The sequence below is a fragment of the Ranitomeya variabilis genome, chromosome 4 (assembly GCF_051348905.1).
Source record: "Ranitomeya variabilis isolate aRanVar5 chromosome 4, aRanVar5.hap1, whole genome shotgun sequence".
Classification (NCBI taxonomy): Eukaryota; Metazoa; Chordata; class Amphibia; order Anura; family Dendrobatidae; genus Ranitomeya; species Ranitomeya variabilis.
This window is the reverse complement of record NC_135235.1, coordinates 35,960,290-35,986,124: the sequence shown is the minus strand read 5'-3', so window position 1 is coordinate 35,986,124 and position 25,835 is coordinate 35,960,290. Positions and strand designations below refer to the sequence as shown.

The 25,835-nt window shown below is 45.0% G+C and overlaps 1 protein-coding gene across 1 annotated transcript in view; it reads left to right on the top strand.

Moving 5' to 3' along the window:
* Positions 1-25,835, top strand: part of HPS1 (HPS1 biogenesis of lysosomal organelles complex 3 subunit 1) — a 92,037-nt gene that overhangs the window by 63,685 nt on the left and 2,517 nt on the right. Inside the window, exons 15-18 of the mRNA XM_077258333.1 lie at positions 4,531-4,596; positions 12,807-12,951; positions 15,870-15,983; positions 18,270-18,352. Of these exons, the coding sequence (XP_077114448.1) occupies positions 4,531-4,596; positions 12,807-12,951; positions 15,870-15,983; positions 18,270-18,352 (408 nt within the window). The remainder of the gene's footprint in view (positions 1-4,530; positions 4,597-12,806; positions 12,952-15,869; positions 15,984-18,269; positions 18,353-25,835) is intronic.

Here is a 25,835-nt window from a genome sequence, read left to right as displayed (position 1 = left end):
GATAAGCCAAGGAAGGCTACGGCAAAGAGTAAAAACAGGGATTGTACTCTATGTAAAGAAAGGATGCCAAACTCGTATATTAAGAGGCTCTGTTGCTCCTGTATTGAGAAAACTGTATCCAAGGAGTTTCCAGGATATTAAATCATTGATCAAGGAAGAAGTTAAGAAGGAGATGAGTCAGGTCAATGTTCCCTCTTCCAGTAAACGCCAAGTCCCTGTTGAAACCAGTTCTGTAGAAGAATTAGCAGATTCCAGGGAATTAATTGTTGATTATTCTTCAGAGTCCTCTTCCGCTGATGAATATGGGGGCGTCCATGCTTCCTGACTGAAGATACGGGAAAGTTGCTTAAGGTCCTCAGATCTACTGTAAAGTGCGTGAGAGCGGTAGTCATGACTGAGCTGCTATCCGTTTATGCTCTAGCACTTTACAGACATGCAGTATCCCAGTCAGGTGTGGGGTGCATTGCACTTGTAGTCCGCAGGCCTCTGCTGTCTCCAGGCTTCCGTCCTCCGAAACTACTGCATACAATTCAGGAGGCGCCAAGTTCTTTACAGCAGGCAAACATTTAGTGGTCAGTTCAATTTTATCAGGTTGTGACATGTGGGATAGGGCACAGCATTTCATGTTTCTTCCTTCCTTAGTACAGTACCTCTTCAGCCCTGCCGCTCATCTTTCCTGGATTATCCCTAAACCCACAGACGGTCAGCCTCAGGGATATCCTGTCCACTTCAGCAGTGCACCCGGGCCGAACCAAATGCCTTTCACGTGATTCCACGTTCACCGACCTCGAGATGTCAGAAGACCAGGCCCTCTCCTTAGTACCTGGACTAAGCCCTAAGTTCCAGACGTTACAGGAATGTCCACAAGGGATGTCAGTACGGCCTCCCCCTGCCTCGAACAATTACCACATGCTGTCCCTAGCAGCCCACAGTGCTTGAACTTGAAGTTGTCACTGCACTTCTCTGACTCTCTCACTACCAGGAAGTGCCCACCTTTTATTAGAACTAACCCAGTGGATGGGAACTAGTGTAATCCTTAACTATTATTATTATTTATTTATATAGCACCATTAATTCCATGGTGCTGTACATGAGAAAAAGGGTTACGTACAGGGTTATAGATAACGTTTACAATAAACAAATTTTCAATGACAGACAGAGGGGAGAGGACTATATGCCCTATCCTATTGCTGAACCACTTACATTATAAACTGTACTTGTTTTATCCCTAGTGTAATCTTGTGCTTACCATGCACTATGCACATCTCACATTATACATTAACTCCTTACAATCCTTATATGCTACACATTACCATAATACATTATATAAGATGCACATTACTATTAACATTACATGTAAAGCGTCATGACGCTATACACATAGTGCAATTGTTGTTTTCAGTGGTAGGAATGCAGCAGAACAGTCCACCTTTATTACACTACCGTAGAGAACCGTAAAGATTTGTGCACGGTTTGGGAGAAATTCCCCAAAACTAATGTGACGATTAGCTAAAGTGTCAAAAAAGTGGCACTCCCTTATGATGACCAAGGTTTCCTTAAAGACCCTTTTAGATTGAAAAAAAAAGCCAACACTTTTCTTAGGGCAGCATGGGAATCAGCAGCTTGTCCTTTTAAGCCCAGTAGTTGGGCTATTTGTATAGCTAGATCCCTAACTAAATGGTTACAGGAATTAGACTCGCAGTTAAGAAATAGAAGTCCAAGAGATCAACTTTTGGAAGCCCTGCCTATGATTCAGAAGGCGGCAGATTTCTTGGCAGATGCATCTATGGATAGCATTAGGTTGGCTGCCCGCTCCTTTGGCCTTTTTGACCCGTAGAGCTCTTTGGCGTAAAAACTGGTCGGCGGGTTTTCAGGCTAAAGTGCAACTTTGTGCTATGCCATGTCAGGGAGGTTTTCTGTTTGGCTCTGCTCTAGAGGAAATGTTAGAGAAAGCAACAGATGGGGGGAAAAAATCCTTTTCGGGGCTCCAAGAGAAACTAGAGGAAGGTATGGACGCTCCTGGAGAAAGAAGAAGAAAACCCAGAGTGTTTTACCTCAATAAAGGAAGACCTATGCAACCATGATGCCAGGGTTTGGGTGGAGACAAGGCTAAAGCTCTTTTCAGATCGGTGGGCCTCTTTGCCAACTTCCTGATGGGTCATAAATCCTCTTTCTCAAGCTCGTTTTTTTCCTCTATCCCGCCAAGAAGAATGATCGAAACACGAGTAGGGACCAGAGGTCATTGGAGTTAGATGTTCAGAAGCTTTTAGAAAGACCTGTATTGGTTTAAGTACCAGAATCAGAACAGGATTTTTCAGCAGTCTGTTCATTTATACCTGTTTTGTTCAGGCAGTGATAGACCTGGGACATATATTACCACGTCCCGGTACATCTAGACCATCAGGAATTCCTCGTGGTAGCCGTGAAGATCAGAAAGGACTTTCCATCTGTAATACCAGTGCCTTCCCTTTGGGGTTTCTATAGCACCCAGAGTTTTCACCAAGATTGTACCAGAAATGTCTTCCTACATGAGGAAAGAAAGACATTTTGTTAGCGCCTTACCTGGACGATTTCCTAAGTATAGGAGACGCTAAGAAAGACTATACAAAAGCAGTCAATCAGGTTGTAGCTATCCTGTCAGAGCTGGCTTGGATAGTGAACAAAGGCAAGTCAAATTTGAGACCTTTACAGGTTCAGATTTTTCTAGCTAGGGATCTGTCTGGATTCAACCCGTCAGCTGTGTTTTCTTCCGCTGGAGAACATTTTGAAAATCGGGCACATAAACAACAGTGGGCTACATAAATCATCAGGGGGGACCAGATCAGGTCCACTGATGGATGAAGAATTGAAGGAGAACTTCCAGTTAGCTGAACAAAATCTTTCCTCATCATCTTAAAGGAGAAGATCTAAGCCGTCATGCACTCAGCCAAAGGGAACGGTCTTTGATTCAGGAAATCTTCAGCCTGATTTGTTCCTTGTGAGGTCTGCCAGTAATAGACTTATTCGCTACAAGGGAGAATCAACAGGAGGAAAAGATTTTTATTTTTTTTTCCCTGAATGGGGTGGATGCTCTTCTGCAAAAGTGGGACTTTTGTCTGGTCTACATGTTTCCACCCTTACCTCTAAGGGGGTGCTTTCACGTTGCGTTTTGGTACCCGTTCAGTTGCTCCTTCTGAGCTTGCAATAGAACGCCCCCGCAAAATAAATCTTGGGATGTATGCTCTTACTGGGCTATAGACTATAGTGGTGCCGACAGAGCGAACGTGCATCATGCATACACCTAATGGAGGCGGATACCCAGACGCCGTCTATTACGTCTTAGTGTCTGCCTCCAGAAAATGATGCACAGCAGAGCACACAATCGCTCTGTCGGCACCATTACAGTGTACGGCCCCGTCGGCCCAAATGTCCGAATCCCGTTTTGCGGGGGAGTCTGGTGTAAGCCCTGATGGGGGCCACTGAATAGGTGCCTAAAGGCAATGTGAAGGCACCCTAAGGCTCATTCTAGAAGAGCCATGGCTACCTCTTGGGCAGAGAGCACTAATGCTTCCGTTGATCAGATCTGCCATGCTGCAGTGTGGTCCTCTCCCTCTACTTTCTTTAAACACTGCGGATTAGATCAGGGATACCGTGGTCTTTTCCTGTGGAAGAAAAGTTTTTTTCTGCTGTGGTCCCTCCCTAGGGTTTTCTTCTAGTTTAGTCTCTCCGTACCATACTGTCGGGGTGTCGGGAAAAGATGATGATTACCATGATCGCACCATGCTTATTCCCTCACTTTATTCTTGTGGTGGAATGTATTCTCTTTATTCACTTGGTGAAAAAAAAAAAGATGGGAAAAAAAAGGGATATTTATATGGTGCTCGTCTTAGTTCCAAGTATTTTTGTCTGGTGTCTCTAATGGCGCGGCTACCTCTTAAGCCCTGTAAACTCATTGAGACGTATGGAGGGGTTCCACCTTTTTATTCTGTAGGTCTCCAGATACTCTCTTCGTATGGTGTTGTCATGGTTTGGGTAGATTCAATTACCGGTAAGTAATTATCTGTCTGCAGCAGGAGCCTCCCCCCCCTCTGCCCTGTCTGCAGCAGGAGCCTCCCCCCTCTACCCTTTCTGCAGCAGGACAGATTAAGCCCTGACACCTTTTACAGGGAAGCGAGTCATTTTACTCGTGTCATATTGATCAGGTCAAAAAACTGTCGGCCTAATGTAAAACGGGGGAGAAAAAGCGGGTTATAATGTACATTTTCAGCACCGGTCCTCTATAGCCTGCCCCATTATTTAATAATAAATAACCCCCATTGTTTCTGTAGTGCCCGATTACCATAATGGCCTGTGGGGAACCCGGGAGTAATGTGGATAGTTCTGGGAGAGAAATGGGCAGCTCTAATATAAGAGAAGGAGCCTGTATATCCGCAGATGAGATATAAGCCGCCGACCGGCCGATAAGATGCTGAGATGGATGATTATGAGATTTTACAAGAGGCAGGAAGGAAGTTCTGTGGAAGGAAAGATTTATCTGTTCTCGTTTTTCAGAGAGAAATTGATGGACTGGAAGGAATTTCTTCTGGTGAAGAGCAAGAGGAACATTACAATGGTGACATATCCTTTTTATAGGGCTGCAATGCCGTCGTTCTGGAGGTATAAAACTCATCCTGTACACAAGTAACAGGGAACGTCTCACCTGATCTGATATCCGGTTATATAGAAATAAAGGTTAATCCTCGTATAAAGTAATCAATCTACAACTTTCTAATGTACAGTTCTCTGAGCCTCAGTCCTTCCAGAATTGTAAGATGCATTATAGGGAGAAAAGTAATGTGCCCCCCACATTACTGCTACAGGAGCTTATACACTGGGGAGCGAGGGGCCGGATGTTATACGCCGGAGAGAGAGGGGCCGGATGTTGTACACTGGGGGGGCAATGAAGCCGGATGTTATACACTGGGGGGGCAATGAAGCCGGATGTTATACACTGGGGAGCGAGGGGCCGGATGTTATACACTGGGGAGCGAGGGGCCGGATGTTATACACTGGGGAGCGAGGGGCCGGATGTTATACACTGAGGAGCGAGGGGCCGGATGTTATACACTGAGGAGCGAGGGGCCGGATGTTATACACTGAGGAGCGAGGGGCCGGATGTTATACACTGGGGAGCGAGGGGCCGGATGTTATACACTGGGGGGCAATGAGGCCAGATGTTATACACCGGCAAGCGAGGGGCCGGATGTTATACACCGGCGAGCGAGGGGCCGGATGTTATACACTGGGGAGCGAGGGGCCGGATGTTATACACTGGGGAGCGAGGGGCCGGATGTTATACACTGGGGAGCGAGGGGCCGGATGTTATACACTGGGGAGCGAGGGGCCGGATGTTATATACTGAGGAGCGAGGGGCCGGATGTTATACACCGGGGAGCGAGGGGCCGGATGTTATACACTGGGGAGCGAGGGGCCGGATGTTATACACTGGGGAGCGAGGGGCCGGATGTTATACACTGGGGAGCGAGGGGCCGGAGGTTATTCACTGGGGAGCGAGGGGCCGGAGGTTATACACTGGGGGGCAATGAGGCCAGATGTTATACACCGGCGAGCGAGGGGCCGGATGTTATACACTGAGGAGTGAAGGGCCGCATGTTATACACCGGGGAGCGAGGGGCCGGATGTTATACACTGGGGAGCGAGGGGCCGGAGGTTATACACCGGGGAGCGAGGGGTCGGATGTTATACACTGGGGAGCGAGGGGCCAGATGTTATACACCGGCGAGCGAGGGGCCGGATGTTATACACTGAGGAGTGAAGGGCCGGATGTTATACACCGGGGAGCGAGGGGCCGGATGTTATACACTGGGGAGCGAGGGGCCGGAGGTTATACACCGGGGAGCGAGGGGCCGGAGGTTTTACACTGGGGGGCAATGAGGCCAGATGTTATACACCGGCGAGCGAGGGGCCGGATGTTATACACCGGGGAGCTAGGGGCCTTATGTTATACACTGGGGGGGGGCAATGAGGCCGGATGTGTTATACCAGAGAGCGAGGGGCCGGATGTTATACATTGGGGGGGGGGGCGGCCATGAGGCCGGATGCTATATACTGGGGAGCGAAGGGCTGGATGTTATAAACTGGGGGGGGGGGGACAATAAAGCCAGATGTTATACAGGGGGGGGGGGCAATGAATTGGGGGGGCAATGAAGCCAGATGTTATATATGGGGGCAATGAAGCCAGATGTTATACACTGGGGAGGGTGATGAAGCCGTATTGTACATGTTTGTGGCCCGTGTATGAGAACACTCTTGTTTCCAGTCAGTGGCAGTAACCCATGTACAGGCTTTCAGTCTCTGAATGTAAACATGAGGTCTCATTTACTGAGCACAATAGTATATTAGAAAGTTGTTACACATTTTATTAATACAGCGATTAATCTTTATTACTCTAGCATCTAAAAATCTTCATGAAATAAGTTCTGTCACCCCTCATTGCATTTGTTCTAGTAAATACTTCTAATTCTGGAGCATCTCATCTTGGATACATATACCGGTAGATCCTTTGGTTGTTCAGAACTTGCACTTCACCTGTCTAGCACTAGATGGCGGTGTGCTCCTCCACACTGGGTTTTGCTGGCTTCTGTCCACTAATATGTCTGAGCAGCTCTGTCTGTTAGTGACAATGCAGAATGTGAATCCTACTAATCAGAGGGGCTTTACAGGAAACCGGTCACCAGAAAAACACTATCAACCTGCAGATATGGGGTTAATCAGCAGTGTAATGTCGGTATTATCCTGCCCGGCGCCTGCACTTAGCCGAACGCTGCCGGGAGAAAATGAACCTTATTCCCCCTGGTGGTATTCCGGTTTCAGTCACGGGGGCGGTGTCTGTTCAGTCTGTAACCACACCCCGGCACGGACTGACCACAGCTCTGCATTAGGGCTATCACGGCTACAACTGCCAATCTCTCTACACAGAGCGGTGACAGACCTGCACCAGCGACGTCCCTGTGACTGTAACCAGGACACTAATACAGGACACAGTTAATTTTCTCCCCACAGCTTGTGGCTAAGTGTGGGCACCGGGCAGGTCAGTAATGCTATCAACCTGCAGATCAACCCCATATCTGCTGGATAATAGCATTTTTTTCTGGTGACAGGTTCCCTTTAAAGTATAAAACAATAGAAACATGTAAAAGAAGAGACAGCGCATGGACAGATATTATTCTGCCATCATCCAGGTATCACAAGTGCAAACAAAATATCTGTGCATAATATAGAGCAGCAGAACAATGGATGCGTCACCGACACATGAGATTACAGCCGACACCAAATCCATCACAGAGCAATTTCAGTTTACTTCCTGATATAAATATTCTCTTCTTTTTTTTCTTTCTCCCCTTCTTTTTTTTTTTTCTTTCATCATCCTTTTCTTTCTTTGTTCCCTTATTTCTTTTTTTTTCCCCTCCTTTTTTTCTTTCCTCCTTTCCCTGCTCCCTCCCTTTTCCTTCCCCTGCTCTCCCTGTTCTTTTCCCTGCTCCCTCCCTTTTCCTTCCCCTGCTCTCCCTGTTCTTTTCCCTGCTCCCTCCCTTTTCCTTCCCCTGCTCTCCCTGTTCTTTTCCCTGCTCTCTCCCTTTTCCTGCTCTCTCCCTTTTCCTGCTCTCTCCCTTTTCCTGCTCTCTCCCTTTTCCTTTCCCTGCTCTCTCCCTTTTCCTTTCCCTGCTCTCTCCCTTTTCCTTTCCCTGCTCTCTCCCTGTTCCTTTCCCTGCTCTCTCCCTGTTCCTTTCCCTGCTCTCTCCCTGTTCCTTTCCCTGCTCTCTCCCTGTTCCTTTCCCTGCTCTCTACCTGTTCCTTTCCCTGCTCTCTCCCTGTTCCTTTCCCTGCTCTCTCCCTGTTCCTTTCCCTGCTCTCTCCCTGTTCCTTTCCCTGCTCTCTCCCTGTTCCTTTCCCTGCTCTCTCCCTATTCTTCCCTGCTCTCTCCCTGTTCCTTTCCCTGCTCTCTCCCTGTTCCTTCCCCTGCTCTCTCCCTGTTCCTTCCCCTGCTCTCTCCCTGTTCCTTCCCCTGCTCTCTCTCCGTTCCTTTCCCTGCTCTCTCTCCGCTTCTTTCCCTGCACTCTCCCTGTTCCTTTCCCTGCTCTCTCCCTGTTCCTTTCCCTGCTCTCTCCCTGTTCCTTTCCCTGCTCTCTCTGTTCCTTTCCCTGCTCTCTCTCTGTTCCTTTCCCTGCTCTGTTCCTTTACCTGCTCTCTCTCTGTTCCTTTCCCTGCTCTCTCCCTGTTCCTTTCCCTGTTCCTTTCCCTGCTCTCTCCCTGTTCCTTTCCCTGCTCTCTCCCTGTTCCTTTCCCTGCTCTCTCCCTGTTCCTTTCCCTGCTCTCCCTGTTCCTTCCCTTCTCTCTCCCTGTTCCTTTGCCTGCTCTCTCTCCCTTTTCCTTTCCCTGCTCTCTCTCCCTGTTCCTTCCCCTGCTCTCTCCCTGTTGCTTTGCCTGCTCTCTCTCCCTGTTCCTTTGCCTGTTCTCTCCCTGTTCCTTCCCCTGTTCTCTCCCTGTTCCTTCCCCTGCTCTCTCCCTGTTGCTTTGCCTGCGCTCTCCCTGTTCCTTTCCCTGCTCTCTCCCTGTTCCTTTCCCTGCTCTCTCCCCCTGTTCCTTTCCCTGCTCTCTCCCCCTGTTCCTTTCCCTGCTCTCTCCCTGTTCCTTTCCCTGCTCTCTCTCCCTGTTCCTTTCCCTGCTCTCTCTCCCTGTTCCTTTGCCTGCTCTCTCTCCCTGTTCCTTTGCCTGCTCTCTCTCCCTGTTCCTTTGCCTGCTCTCTCTCCCTGTTCCTTTGCCTGCTCTCTCTCCCTGTTCCTTTGCCTGCTCTCTCTCCCTGTTACTTTGCCTGCTCTCTCTCCCTGTTCCTTTCCCTGCTCTCCCTGTTCCTTCCCTTCTCGCTCTCCCTTTTCCTTTCCCTGCTCTCTCTCCCTGTTCCTTTCTCTGCTCTCTCCCTGTTCCTTTCTCTGCTCTCTCCCTGTTCCTTTCTCTGCTCTCTCCCTGTTCCTTCCCCTGCTCTCTCCCTTTTCCTTTGCCTGCTCTCTCTCCCTGTTCCTTTGCCTGCTCTCTCTCCCTGTTTCTTTCCCTGCTCTCTCCTCTCTCCCTTTTCCTTTCTCTGCTCTCTCCCTGTTCTCTTTGCTTTGCTCTCTTTATTATTATTCATATAGCACCATTGATTCCATGGTGCTGTACATGAGAAGGAGTTACATCAAAATACAAATATCACTTATAGTAGACAAACTAACAATGACAGACTGGTACAGAGGGGTGAGGACCCTGCCCTTGCGGGCTTACATTCTACAGGATTATGGGGAAGGAGACAGTAGGTCAAGGGTTGCAGTAGCTCCGATGGTGTTGAGTTGGCAGCGTGGTCATTACAGGCTGTAAGCTTCTTTGAAGAGATGGGTTTTCAGGTTCTGTCTGAAGGATCTGAATGTGGTTGATAGTCAGATGTGTTGGGCCACAGAATTCCAGAGGATGGGGGATATTCAGGAGAAATCTTGGAGGCGATTGGATGAGGAACAAATATGTGTGGAGTAGAGATGACGTGAGGGAAGATATCGGGAGATTTGATTGGAGATATACACAGGAGAAAGGTTATGAATGGCTTTGTAGGTTAGTGTCAGTAGTTTGAACTGGATACACATGGAAATTGGGTGCCAGTGAAGGGATTTGCAAAGGGGGAAGCAGGAGTGTAGCGAGGAGAGAGATTAATTAGTCGGGCAGCAGAGTTAAGGACGGATTGGAGAGGTACAAGAGTGTTAGAAGGTAGGCCACAGAGTAGGATGTTGCAGTAGTCTAGGCGGGAGATGATGAGGGCATGCACAAGCATTTTAGTAGATTTAGGGTTGAGGAAAGGATGGATTTTGGAAATATTTTTGAGCTGGAGATGAGTGCTTGGATGGTAAGAGTCAAGGGTTACTTATTTCCAGTACAGGAGAAAGTGTGATGCTATTTATTGTGATAGATAGATCAGGCCGGATGTTATGCGAAGATATGCGTGATGGAGGAAAGATATAATTAGTTTAAAGCAAGCAAGAAAAAATGGAATGCACTCACCAACCTGTTGATTCTGATCCTTTATTCAAGCATGGACAAACTCGGCAGGGAGGGGTGTGGAGGAGGGTGAAGGACGACGGCCATTTCGCGCACACAAGCGCTTCTACGGGTCCTATGGTTCAGGACCCATAGAAGCGCTTGTGTGCGCGAAACGGCCGTCGTCCTTCACCCTCCACACCCCTCCCTGCCGAGTTTGTCCATGCTTGAATAAAGGATCAGCATCAACAGGTCGGTGAGTGCGTTCCATTTTTTCTTGCTTGTTTTGGACATTTCATGTTTGCACTCCTCTCGGATACTGCACCCCACCCTGTTGCTGCATAGGGCATTCCATAACGTTGCAGCGCTGTTCAGCAACAAGATATGGTGGTCTAAGCAACACGCAGCTGTGCGGAGGTGCCGCTCTGATATATTGCAATATAGTTAGTTTAGATTTGTCCACATTGAGCTTGAGGAAGCGAGAGGAGAAGGAGGATATGGCCGATAGACACTCTGGGATTCTGGAGATCACAGAGGTGACATCTGGCCCAGAGAGGTAGATCTGCGTGTGATCAGCATATAGATGGTACTGGAAGCCATAGGACTTTGAGTTGTCCCAGGCCAAGGGTATAGATTGAGAAGAGAAGGGGTCCTAGGACAGAGCCTTGAGGAACACCAACAGAGAGGGGATGAGATGAGGTGGTAGTATGGGAGCAGGAAACACTAAATGTGCGGTTGGTGAGGTATGAGGAGATACAGGATAGGGCGAGGTCTTTGACACCAAAGGAAGAGAGGATCTGTAGTAGGAGGCAGTGGTCAACTGTGCCAAAAGCAGAGGACAGGTCTAGAAGGAGGAGTGTAGAGAATTGTCTGTTAGCTTTGGCTGTAAGTAAGTCGTTAGTAATTTTGGACAAGGCAGTTTCAGTGGAATGGTGGGGACGGGAGCCATATTGCAGGTTGTCGAAGAGAGAGTTAGATGCTCTCTCCCCTCTCTCTTTTCTCCTTGACACAATGTAGGAAAAAGACAAGTTGGGCAGCGCTTGATAAGTCAGGGTTGATGGTTAGAATTGCATTCATTGTAGTATGGAAACCAGCAGAGCATCTCACAAACTGTCTGTTTGGTTTGGATTGTAGTTGTGCCCGTCTAGTCACTGAAAAACACTCGATGTTAAGTCTTCAGAGGAGGTATTTTTTCTTTTTTTGGCGACACAGACAAGTACAGTGTATGGACCCTTTGCAGTCCAATAATGTGTCTGATAAAATCGGTTTGCTCTTTTGGAGGTAACAGTGGTCCCCTTCCTTTGTGTGGCTGCACTGGTTGCACCGATGGTATGTCCACCTCTGAGGTTCATCTAGTGATCGGTATGACCGCTGCAGCTACTTTAATATCTCTGTGCCCTGACTCTATAGAAGAAGGCGTTCTCCCGCCTCTCCCAGCACAAGTGTAATGAATGGCCAGTCATGTAATACACGGAGGGCTCCGTGTGGATGGCTCTTTACTGATAGAGCGGGCTCCTGAGTCGGTGACTTATCTCTGTGATTATCCGCCCTATTGGAAAGTAGTTGTCCTTGTGAAATAACCCTTTAAATACCGTATTTTTTCTGACCATAAGACGCACTTTTTTTCCTCCAAATTTGGGAGGAAAGTGTGGGTGCGTCTTATGGTAGGGATGTAACGTGGGAGGGGGCAGCAGCGAGTGGGATTGCACTGGGAGGCAGGAGACAGAAAAATGTCCCTGCCCGGCTTCAGGAATCAGTGCTGGGGAAACCACATGGTCCTGATCATTAAAAGTGCAGTGAATACTCATTAGCTGCTTCCCCGCCCACCTGTCAGCTGAGCGGGGAGCAGCAAATGAATAGTCCTTGAATAGTCCTTCACAGGGACACACATGGTTTCCCCAGCGCTGGATTCCTGCATCAGCTGGGGAGATCTGTGTGTCCGGTGAGGAGGGGGCAGCAGCTGGGGCCAGAGGGGGACAAGATCGCTGCATACCGGCCTGCCGGGGCTGTGCTGGATTCTGAGTGCTCCAGCACAAGGATCTGTGTGATGTCATGAAGAGGGTGGGCTGGAGCATCACATGGCAGCACAGAGCCCTCCCTCTTCTGATGTCATCACAGGTCCTGCAGACACCACACTACAATCTGCAAGCTTCCTCCTGTGCTGTGGAGAGGCAACAAGAGGGAGAGCTCTGTGGTGTCATGGGATGGGATGCTCCAGCATTTTACCTCACCACAGCTGGCTGGCTGCCACAATTAAAGGTTAGTCACTACAACACACAATAAAGCACTCTGCCACTTCTGTGGTGAACTATAACTCCCAGCATGCCATAGGATCTGCAGGACATGCTGGGAGTTATAGTTCTCTCAATGGGATCTCAAAGCAGCACTCCAGTGTTATTTTTCAGTGCTGGAGTGGTGCTTTAAATATAAGCCCTGTGCCCCCATTCTTATACTCACCCTCCAGCATCTTCATATAGTACTTTACAGACACCACACTGGTCCCGCAGCTTCCAACATAATAACATACTATTATATATAATAACACCACATATAATAGTATGTTTATGTTATTAAATATTTTACCACCTTTTTTGCTTCAAATATTTTTTTCCCTATTTTCCAACTCTAAAACCTGGGTGCGTCTTATAGTCCGAAAAATACGGGTAGTTGTTTTCATGGGGCCTGCATGTTCTCGCTGGTCACTTCTGTTATGTGTCTGTACACAGGGAAATCTGAAGATGAGAATCATTTCCTTTACCATTTTTATTCACTTATCTGGAAGATTTTCCCGGCTTGGTGCATTTTATATATGTGGATCGCACAGTAGGACAAATGGTCGCTCCTTCCATGAATATTGAAGATAAAGCCACGACCGAGCTCGGAAACAGCTTATTGGCAAATTTCATAAAAAACAAGGTATTTTCAGCGAAGGCATTCAGCGTGGCTAATGGGCTTAGTGAGCAGCGTTAATAGATGAGTCTGCAGATCTTTAAAGAAAACACTTAGACTATTGAAATCTGTCATGTTACTCTTTGTCAAAGTGCATGGAAGTGTGCCCGGGGGTCAGGGGCATTTGTAATGGGCAAGATCTGCAGAGCCCTATGTACAGCAAGCTGATACTATGGAGCACCAACTCCCTGCATGCAACATAGCACCATTGTACAGTACTACTGCTCCCAGCATGCAACATAGCACCATTGTACAGTACTACTACTCCCTGCATGCAACATAGCACCATTGTACAGTACTACTACTCCCAGCATGCAACATAGCACCATTGTACAGTACTACTGCTCCCAGCATGCAACATAGCACCATTGTACAGTACTACTACTCCCAGCATGCAACATAGCACCATTGTACAGTACTACTACTCCCAGCATGCAACATAGCACCATTGTACAGTACTACTACTCCCAGCATGCAACATAGCACCATTGTACTACTACTCCCAGCATGTACCGTATGACTCTGCAATTACCATTGTACTACAACTCCCTGCATGCAACATAGCACCATTGTACAACTCCCAGCATGCAACGTATGAGTCTACAATTACCATTGTACTACAACACCCTTCATTGAACATAGCACCATTGTACAGTACTACTACTCCCAGCATGCAACATAGCACCATTGTACAGTACTACTGCTCCCAGCATGCAACATAGCACCATTGTACAGTACTACTGCTCCCAGCATGCAACATAGCACCATTGTACAGTACTACTGCTCCCAGCATGCAACATAGCACCATTGTACAGTACTACTACTCCCTGCATGCAACATAGCACCATTGTACAGTACTACTACTCCCAGCATGCAACATAGCACCATTGTACAGTACTACTGCTCCCAGCATGCAACATAGCACCATTGTACAGTACTACTACTCCCAGCATGCAACATAGCACCATTGTACAGTACTACTACTCCCAGCATGCAACATAGCACCATTGTACTACTACTCCCAGCATGTACCGTATGACTCTGCAATTACCATTGTACTACAACTCCCTGCATGCAACATAGCACCATTGTACAACTCCCAGCATGCAACGTATGAGTCTACAATTACCATTGTACTACTACTCCCAGCATGCAACATATGACTCTGCAATTACCATTGTACTACAACACCCTTCATTGAACATAGCACCATTGTACTACTACTCCCAGCATGCAACGTATGACTCTACAATTACCATTGTACTACTACTCCCAGCATGCAAGGTATGGTTCTCCAATTACCATTGTACTACTACTCCCAGCATGCACCGTAATGGTATCACCATTGTACTGCTACTCTCAGCATGCAGTGTATGACTCTACAATTACCATTGTACGACTACTCCCAGCATGCAATGTATATATCTAGAATTACCATTGAACTACAACTCCCAGCATTCAACGTATAACTCTACAATTACCATTATACTACTACTCCCAGCATGCAACATATAGCTTTCCAATTAAAATTGCACCACAACTTCCAGCATGCAACCCATGACTCTCCAATTATTATTGTACTACTACTCCCAGCATGCAATGTATGACTCCCCAATTACCATTGTACTACTACTCCCAGCATGCATCCTGTGATTTTCCAGCTGTGGGAAGCCTTGACTCCCTGCACACCCATAGGCAGCTGCAGAGCCACAGGTTGTAGACCACTAGTGTAAAGGGATAATCTTTACAAGCAGGTGTTGGAATAAAGCATACACTAATTAATTGGTAATTTGCATTAAAAGCATATTACATTCAGGGTCTTTGGAGATTAAACTCTCAGAAAATTCTGCCTTGTTTGATAATTTGCATCACACAGAATCCACTTGTTTTGCTATTACGGAAATTACATTACTCCGCCTGGAAATGATAATAGGAGCCCCCTGTCATAATCCTGTGTAATGCAATTAAAGGCCGCCCAGATGGAACTTCAGGCAGAATTTACTAGTTAAACAAAACCGGGATGGACACCCAGCTTTTCCTGGATCCTGAAAAACAAATCTGCCTGATTATGTTAAGATTAAAAACTTGGGTTTGAAGACATTTATAACCAGGCAGATCTGATCCTCAGGAGTTTAGAAAAGCTGGGTAAGGTTGGACATATTGTCTGTCATCCAGCTTTTCTAGAAGCTGAAGGTCCCAGGTGCATAGACATTGCTGAAAGGTGGGCATTATACCCACTCTGGCATTGGGGGTCTTTTTACACCTACATCATACAGAATCCTTGGCAATTAGTTGCGTGTCATGCTTTACCTGAATTAGGCACAACACGGGGATCCTCCCAACTCGTCAAAATTGGCATAATTTGCCCCAGATCTTTAGGGTGCTCACTTTAACCCCATCGCTCCATATTTATCAAACGTCGCTCCTTAATTATCCATTTTTAGCAGTTTACGCCAGCGCAAATTTTTCTGTGTGGTAGTAGTAGTGTTTCCAATGTCACACGTTAATATAGAATATTGCACAAATTACAACTTTTTATTTTTCTTTTTTTTTTCTTTTAGAATCTGCAACTTTTTTTTTACGTATATATTAAATATAATGCATTCATAAATATGTCGTTCTTCAATCCAAAAGGTTAACCAGGCCTCCTATTCTCGTAATGATTGACGTAGTTAGTTACTAAAAAAAAATGGTGTCAGAAATGACGTAAAACACTGATCAATTTATTACACGTATTTTATAATAAGGAAATGTCAGAAATTGGGCAAAGTTTTGGGAGCAAACTTACTGATAAACGCCCCCCACTGTATTGGTCTGTAGAGTTCTTCTTTAACATATAGTCGTTCTTCAAGTGATTACTGACCTCGCATTGCATCTTTTTCTAGGTTTGGTTCCTCATTGGTTTGTCTCGCCGGTACCTTCAGAAGGGATACACAACGCTGACATTTCGAGACGGAGATTATTACTGCTGCTATTTCCTGTGGTTTGAGAATGAAGCGGTGAGAGGGGGTTTATATACTTTTATCGACTTCCCCTTCGCGTAGAACAATGATTGCCATTTATCTGTTCAGTAATGCCGAGAGATCCAATGTGTGGGGGAGGGGTAGATATATTGGATCAGAACCGGAACACTGTTAAGAGTCAGCACACGGTGGGCAAAGGCAAACTGAGGGCAGTGTGGTTGATGTGAACGTTAAATATGTGAATTTTTAACTGCATTACTGCCAAAATATAAAAATTGGAGCGTTTGTGAAAAGTAAGTGGGAACCTTCACTATCAGACATGCCTCTCCTGGGACGAGGCTTAGAAACCTAAAAGGTTGATGTGATCCAGCAATAACAAAAAACTGCCTCCGCCAGATATAGCAGCAGTCACAGCAGCTTGCACCTGTTCACATTTGACTCCTTTTGTTGGTCAGTATAAGTTTTGTAGCATATATTTGGGGGCGGTGATTGCCTCTGTATTTGGCTGAGCTCCTTTTTGTTTGTTAGTGCCAGACCCTACCTGCCCCTTATATTAGTTTGCCTTGTCTCCCGGAAGATACAAGTTTGATGGTGTAGATTCCCATCTCCATTGCGGTCACCTTGTCGCTGCTGCTGAGCCAATTTGGTTTTTAAGTACTTCAGTTTCATTAGTATAGTCTACATTGTAGTAATGCAGCTCACAATGCACATATTCAATGTACACCTATACGTTATCGCACACAGCGGCTGCTTCACTTGTTTGTAGGTTATTTGAGGTCACAGCAGCTTATACCTGTTCTCATTTGACTCCTTTTGTTGGTTAGTATAAGTTTTGTAGCATATATTTGGGGCTGGTGATTTACCTCTGTATTTGTCTGAGCTTGTTCTGTTTTTTTAGTGCCAGACCCTACCTGTCCTTTACATAAGTTTGCCTTGTCTCCTACCTGCCCCTTATATTAGTTTGCCTTGTCCCCTTCCTGCCCCTTACATTAGTTTGCCTTGTCCCCTTCCTGCCCCTTACATTAGTTTGCCTTGTCTCCTACCTGTCCTTTACATTAGTTTGCCTTGTCCCCTACCTGCCCCTTACATTAGTTTGCCTTGTCTCCTACCTGTCCTTTACATTAGTTTGCCGTGTCCCCTACCTGCCCCTTACATTAGTTTGCCTTGTCTCCTACCTGTCCTTTACATTGGTTTGCCTTGTCCCCTACCTGCCCCTTACATTAGTTTGCCTTGTCTCCTACCTGTCCTTTACATTAGTTTGCCTTGTCCCCTACCTGCCCCTTACATTAGTTTGCCTTGTCTCCTACCTGTCCTTTACATTAGTTTGCCTTGTCTCCTACCTGTCCTTTACATTAGTTTGCCTTCTCCCGGAAGACACAAGTTTGATAGTGTAGATTCCCATCTCCATTGCGGTCACCTTGTCGCTGCTGCTGAGCCAGTTTGGTCTCTAAGTACTTCAGTTTTATAGGTATAGTCTACATAGCAGTCAGGCGGCTCACAATGCACACATTCAGTGTTACCCTATATGTTGTCGCACGCAGCGGCTGCTGCACTTGTTTATATGTTATTTGGGGTCACAGCAGCTTATACCTGTTCACATATGACTCTTTTTGCCAAGAGAGGCTGGTCCGTTTTATTTTGTTATTCCGTAGTCATAAAAGTGTAGTAAAACTTGAGTCAAATGGATAGTTTCTAATTGTTCAGAGAGCTTTGTGCCAGAAAAGTATGTGCCCCCTTGCTGTCAATCATCTAATTCGTCATACCCGTCAGTGGTGTGCCAGTCCGGTGTGGGCTATGGTTAGTACTGGATTTGAAGCTCAGGACCTGTAAGGTATACTATGTTCTGTAGCTTTATTCTGGACAGTCTACACGCACTTGCCAAGAATCCTGGTTTTGAAAGGACAGTCCTTCGAACGGGAACACAGAAGGGGCAGGCCAAGCTGCGATTAATCTTACCGTCACAGGGGGTAAAAGTCATAAGTAGTGCCCTCACGCTGCATCTAACTTCCCTGACCCAGCTGAAGTGGCTTGTTGGGTTTGCCGGACAATAAGGAGCGACCATTCTGAAAGCTGTGAGGACTAGTAGGGAACAGATGGAAATGCACATCGGTGATAATGAATGTGTCTGTATGTCTATATAAAAATAAAGATTATTATTATTAATGTGTCCAGTCCGTTTCACATGACCGTAATATGGACGCTGTTTTTCTGGGCCTGACGGTGGACATTTTACCCATGTGAACTGTTCTATTTGACTTAAGTGTACATGTGCACGTGTATATCCTGTATACATATAACATGTCTTCTCTCTTCATATAACAGGGTGATAAATTGGAAGCCATTGATGTACCGGTACTAGGAGATGATTCTGCTCCAATAGGAATGCTAGCGGGAGAGTATTATAGGTAAGGGCATAGGATTTATTTATCTGCTGATTAGAAATAAAAGAAAATGTGTCATCAGAAAATGACCTCTTGTTTTCGTGGTAATTGTATCGTTTCAATTTTTATTTTTTTTTTCATATATCTATAATATATATATATATATATATGAATATATGAGAAAAAAAAAATCTTACTATTTTTACACAGGTCAATAAGCCTTATTTTAGACTCCTACTTCCTGCACTTCCTATTGATTTGTATAGAAGTGTTATCTAACCATGCTCTAATTTGGGGAAAGGTCCTCCTACAGAGAGGATGACATCACCTATTGTGAATGGTGGATCCTGTGTTATCTACTGTATATAGAGGAGTTATCAGTCATTGTACAGGAGGAGGAGGTGAGCTGTGACATCACCTATTGTGAATGGTGGATACAGTGTTATCTACTGTATATAGAGGTGTTATCAGTCATTGTACAGGAGGAGGAAGTGAGCTGTGACATCATCTATTGTGAATGGTGGATCCTGTGTTATCTACTGTATATAGAGGTGTTATCAGTCATTGTACAGGAGGAGGAGGTGAGCTATATCACCTACTGTGAATGGTGGATCGTGTGTTATCTACTGTATATAGAGGTGTTATCAGTCATTGTACAGGAGGAGGAGGTGAGCTGTGACATCATCTATTGTGAATGGTGGATCCTGTGTTATCTACTGTATATAGAGGAGTTATCAGTCATTGTACAGGAGGAGGAGGTGAGCTGTGACATCGCCTATTGTGAATGGTGGATCCTGTGCTATCTACTGTATATAGAGTGTTATCAGTCATTGTACAGGAGGAGGTGAGCTGTGATATCACCTATTGTGAATGGTGGATCCTGTGCTATCTACTGTATATAGAGGAGTTATCAGTTATTCTACAGGAGGAGGTGAGCTGTGACATCACCTATTGTGAATGGTGGATCCTGTTCTATCTACTGTATATAGAGGTGTTATCAGTCATTGTACAGGAGGAGGAGGTGAGCTGTGACATCATCTATTGTGAATGGTGGATCCTGTGTTATCTACTGTATATAGAGGTGTTATCAGTCATTGTACAGGAGGAGGAGGTGAGCTGTGACATCACCTATTGTGAATGGTGGATCCTGTGTGATCTATTGTATATAGAGTTGTTATCAGTCATTGTACAGGAGGAGGTGAGCTGTGACATCACCTGTTGTGAATGGTGGATCCTGTATTGCAGAGGTGTCAAACTGCATTCCTCGAGGGCCGCCAACAGGTCATGTTTTCAGGATTTCCTTGTATTGCACAGGTGATAATTTAATCACCTGCACAGAATGATTCCAGCACCTTGTGGAATGCTAAGGAAATCCTGAAAACATGACCTGTTGGCGGCCCTCGAGGAATGCAGTTTGACACCTCTGCTGTATTGTCTACTGTATACAGAGGTGTTACCTTTTAATTGTAATCCGGTCTGTGTTGATATTGAGACTGCTGAAAAGTCACGGGAAGTGTGTCTTGTATTACACTATTTTGAAAATTGGAGGATTTTTTTTTATTATTATTATCATTAGTAATTTGGAAAATATAAAAAAAAAGAAGATACTTTCTTTTAAATACATATAACATAAAAACTGTTTTAAAGAATAGGCCTTTTTCTGATGACACATTCCCTATGCTAAATGTCTGTAAATAAAGTGTAATAACTGAATAATGAAAACCCGTCTAATACACTTTGTACTCGCACTCCTCGCCGTTACAAGATCTGTCTGTTGTCAGTAAATATCATTCTCGTTTACATCCAGAGGCTGAAAAATCTGTCCTGAAATTATAACATTTTCTTCAATCGATTGATTTGACTGGATACTACTGAACTCCAGGCTGATACTTTACCAGCTTTGATACATTGTATCAGACTGTCAGGGCAAACGAGATGTGCGCTTCTGATGTGGATTGTGTAGACTTGATACAATTGTAGCTATTTTGCGTTGTGAGAGGTCTTGGGTTTGTAGGAGTTCTAGCCTCTGGATCTGAGCCAGAATGCGGTCAGTCACTGACAGCAAGCAGAGGACTTGGAGAGACTTGAAAATCATAGCATGTTAGAGAGTTGAACGCCATCTGCTCAGACCACCACTGAATGGGCTCCAGTGGTATAAGTGGCACCCAAATCTCTTCTCCACCACTGGAATATATCTGACAACATAAGACGGACTTGATTTTAATTGGAGGCATTGTTTCACGAAGAATGGACCATTTAGGAACTCTCCCTTAAACGAAGAACTGAGAGACGCCCTCACAGTATGTGGATGGCCATTGTGAATTATTCTCGTTTTTGCAGCAGCTCTCTCAGGCTGCTGTCAAGCTGACAGCTAGCTCAGAGAAGGTGCAATGCTCCGACTCCCGGTGAGCAATTTTACTCTAGTCTTTTAGAAGCGAGTACAATTGAAGTTTTGACTGCTGGGTCAGAGTGCTATCAGCAACGTGATCCAGCACGAAGAACATCAGTGGTAAGTGCTACTGTGGAGCTGAAGATACCGAATTGAGGACACAAGTTTGGGGAGCAAGTAAGGGACAGGTGCAGACCCAATATGGGAAGCGGTAGAAATTTGAAGACACAGTATGAGGAGCAAGGGGAGAGATGGGTGTCATCTATGAGGAAACCGTATGAAAGATAGGTGTAGACAAAGTATGGCGAGTGGGGGAGTGGGTGCAGATACAGTCTGGTGAGTGGGTGGCTGGGTGTGGACACAATATGAGGAGCAAGGAGATGAATGTATGAGGGAGGATGGGTGCAGAGACAGTATGATGAGTGGGGGGAATTTGTGCAGTCGCAGAATGGGGAGGATGGGTCCGAACTCAGTATGGACAGCGAAGGGAAGAATGTATGGGAAGTGAGTGGGGAGATGTTGCAGACACAGTATTTATGGTGAGTGGGGGGATGGATGCTGATGCAGTATGAGGTGTGAGGGGGGGAATTTATGAAGAAACAGTACGACGGGGGGGATGAAAAATCCATCGGTGAGCTCCTCCTGCAGTCTTATGAGTGCTTTTGTGACTGTTTTATCTGTCTTTTTCTGAGCTCCTCAGCTGATTTACAGCCACACACAACATCAAAATTGAATGTCCAGGGAAAGGAAGAGCCAGGAAAAGGGAAATGGTTCAAAAATTTGAATGAGACTGAATTGCAAACATGTTTTTTAGCTCCAAGTTCATGTATTTAAGCAAAATAAAAAAAAAATGGTGTTCAAAGATGGACAACATCACTATGATATAAAAAATGGTCTTCAAAGACTGACAACATCACTATGATATAGATGACCGAACTATGGGATAGGTCATCAATATCAGTAATACAAGATAGTTTGTGGATACAGCTAATTCCATCCAATATTTCTATGTTGTGCAATCTGGTTCCTGGACAGTCCTCTCCACTGTGCACGGATAAGTCTTGTGAGATATCAAGCAGCTTTGTTCAAAGTGATGGAAGACTTTTTTCAATCGAGCAAAGTGAATTATAAGCAAAAAAAAAATCTTTATTGTGACTTCATTAAAATAGCTAAGCAAAAAAGGCAGCACACTGCAGCGCTAACACATGAAAAAATGAAACACAGAAATTGAACTGCATTACTGCACTAAAAATATGAAAAATGAGAGCGTTTAGCGCATAAAAAAGGCCAATTTTATGTGTACCTGATAGCCACTTTACGGCATCTCTCTTATACCAGGTCCTGCGCTATCCTTCCTCGCTGAGAATAAACGTCTCCATGTGAATGGGCACCTATGAAAACCTCTCATGAGACTAACATTCTCCTTCTCTGTGGAGGGGTACTGGACCTGCTGCAATTAAGACACTTGTGACTAGGAGGTGGAGTGCTCAGTCAGAAGGCTAGACAATACATTTGAAAAAACTGACCGTCACATCCAAACATAGATCAAGTGAGAACAGGTGCTGAACCTTAGAGTCACCAACTCCTATACAGTTAAGCAAAAAAGGCAGCACACTGCAGCGCTAACACATGAAAAAATGAAACACAGAAATTGAACTGCATTACTGCACTAAAAATATGAAAAATGAGAGCGTTTAGCGCATAAAAAAGGCCAAACGCTCTCATTTAAATGCTCTAATTTTTCATATTTTTAGTGCAGTAATGCAGTTCAATTTCTGTGTTTCATTTTTTCATGTGTTAGCGCTGCAGTGTGCTGCCTTTTTTGCTTAACTGTATAGGAGTTGGTGACTCTAAGGTTCAGCACCTGTTCACACTTGATCTATGTTTGGATGTGATGGTCAGTTTTTTCAAATTCATTAAAATAGCAACATGGGCGTAGAAAAATATCTGATGCGTTTCGAGTCTGGCTGACTCTTGATCATAGATAAAGTTAAAAAATAACAATCTACAAAGCCCACTAATTAGATGACATCAAATCTATGGGACGTTTTAGATTGTGAGCGATGATAATGTGTGCAAACTGTAGAGCGCTGCTGAATATGTTAGCGCTATATAAAAATAAAATTATTATTATTATTAAGTCCACATCTTCTCATTCTAGGGTTAATACTTTTGCTCTTCAGGTGTGATCATTATGAGATGTCATCTAATTAGCAGGCTTTATGTGTGTTTTATACCAGGAGTTTTATCATTGTTAAGTCCGCCAGACTCGAAAAGCGTCAGATATTTTTCTATGCCCTTACTACTATTTTAATAAAGTCACAATAAAGATTTTTTTTATTTATTTTAACTTACTTGGCTGGATTGAAAACCCTTTTTCATCCCTTCCCTCAGTAGCAGACCGAAGGAAGTCCGGACACTGGGTATCCTCCCCGATCAGCTGGTGTTCAGAGCCTCCAGCAGCTTAAAGTATACTGTGCCTGTAAAAGCACAGCCCCATTACTGGGTACTGGAGCTCAGGTTCTATTAACTTGCATAGGAGCTGAGCGCAGGACTCGCTGCTGATAATAACTGATCAGTGGGAGTACCACCAACAATCTGGTATTGATTATCTATCTTAAAGATAGGTCATCAAGCCCCGAAAATCCCTTTTAACGTTTTCAGCAGCCTCATTATAACTAACCTTTCTGTGTGCTTCCACCTGAACTACTTCAGGAAAGCACGCGTGCACATTGTCTTTGTAAAGCGCTCCTGTGAGATTTCACATTATCGTCTCTCCCCCCAACAATTGGTATAAATGTTAATTAGATGCAAAGAGCTTTTCGTTATCTCGCTTCACTTACTAAAGGGAGAATGTCCCGGTATTTCCTGCATTTACACAAGATGTTCTAGAATTACGGTAGAAGAGCGCATTAAATTAGGAGGAAAAGGATCGTTCTTTATAAAGCTGAAGGGTTTTACTCCGATAACGACTGAACATTGACGTTTTCCCACTTTTATGTTTGCGGTTCGTTCACTGATGACGGCTTTCCTGGATCATTTCAGTTCCAATCACCGCCGGCTCTGAGGATGGAGGTTGAGCTGTGGTAACCGTACGTGCATCACCGCTAATTGCCCGGCGTTACCTGTGCTTGCAATATGATGCACGGCAATTAGCGGAAAACAACTCGTATGCGACTCACTGGCTCGTGGTATTTAGTGCTGCAATTTGCCCTAAAAAAGAAAAAAAGGAAAATTGCAGAAGAGTTGCATGCGTGTCAAGTCATTTGCAAGTGTAAAATCAAAGAAATGAGCCGGAGGATAGGTTGGTAAGATCACGTTCACACCGCAGCCATTTTACAGGTCAAACTCAAGAAAAAAACAAAATGAGCATATACCCTATAGTAAGTAAATGGTACATGTAAACTACATGGCTTACTTGGTTAAGATTATTTTGATCAAAAAGCGTAAAAGCCATCCCACCACGACAAGGTGACAAAGTCAGGATGGTCCTAACCTGTCTCTAGTATCAAAACCTTACCTTGTGTCAGTCGACCTCAATGTGAATAAGGGCAGAGCAGGACAGAGTTTTGTCTGTGAAATGCCCACTGTATGATCGTGTTCTGCACCTTGCACGTGTGCCAACTCATGCTCCGGCTCATTTCTTTGGTTTTGCTGTAATTTCTTGTACTTTGTTCAAACACAGATGTGACTCCCCCTTTCTGAACTAGGCATTTTATCTATTTAGCGCCCCATGGGCTGGTGTCTAAACAGTCGGTCCCTGTCCTGCTCTGCCCTTATTCACATTGAGGTCCGCTGACACAAAGAGGTTTTTATTACTAGAGACAATATAGGACCGTCCCGACTGGGTCACCTTGACGTGGTGGGTTGGCTTTCACACTTTTTGATCAAAATGGTGTTAACCAAGTCCCCTATGTTATTTACATGTACTGTTACTATTTACTTACTACAAGATATATGCTAATTTTGTTTTTTTTGGGGGGGGGGGATTTTGTCATTTGCAAGTGTGTCTTGTGCTTAAAAAAAAATCGAACATATTTGTGACAGTGTCACCATCGTGGTAGATTGCAATACAGCACCAAAGAAAATGGCAGTATCACAATAATCTTAGTGTCACGCAACTTCTAGGCCTAAGCTGCTTAGTGACTTCGACCACGACACGTGTTGTATGCTGCTTCTATATCACCACATACTGCAAGGGAGTAGGGTCACATTGCGGCCCAAAAAGTACGGAGAACAGCAAAAATTCTGAATCCACTTTGCGGTTTCCTTGTCGCAGTAGTTTGCGGGTCACAATGTGACCCTATTGACTTGCACCGCAGACGCAGCATACTGTGAGTTTCAGCCATGCAGACCTGTGTCATAGCCAGAGTCACCATGGAGCCCCAGCCTTAGGCCACGTTCAGTATTTGGTCAGTGTTTTACATCAGTATTTGTATGCCAAAACCAAGAGTAGGTGAAAAATACAGAAGTGGTGACGTGTTTCTATTCTACTTTTTCCTTTGATTGCTCCACTCTTGGTTTTGGCTTACAAATACTGATACTGAGCCATTAACAAGCTGTGGTCTTCCGCAATCTAGTGGACACGGGACATCCATGTATTCATACAAATACACAAGTAAAGTTCTAGTTCTCCTATACTGGTTGATGCAGGAAAAAGAAATAGGATTTCAACTTTCCCTAGTAAGATATGCCCAATGTCATGGTATTGGGCCCACAGATTCATGGCTGACGATCACAGCAGCTCTGGTCTTTGGGCCATGATGAGACAACCCTTTTTATAACAGTCGTAGCCATGAAAAACACTAGGCCTCATTTCTGAAGTGTCTAAGATAAACAGTCTGTTTCCCATAGCAACCAATCAGTGCTCAGCATAATTTTTTTAAACCACTCTGGCAAAATGAAAGCTGCGCTGTGATTGGTTGCTATGGTCGGCACAGTTTATTTAGACGGTTTTGATAAATCTGCCAGTTTCCATGATGAGAAATTACTCATCAGGGGCATCATCCTCATCATCACATACTGAGATGTGGACTCTCTAAGACGCAGTCTGTTTGATGCTAGGCAGGGATGTGGGTTCTTCATTTTTAACCCATTTAATTGAAAATGTAGACTTGA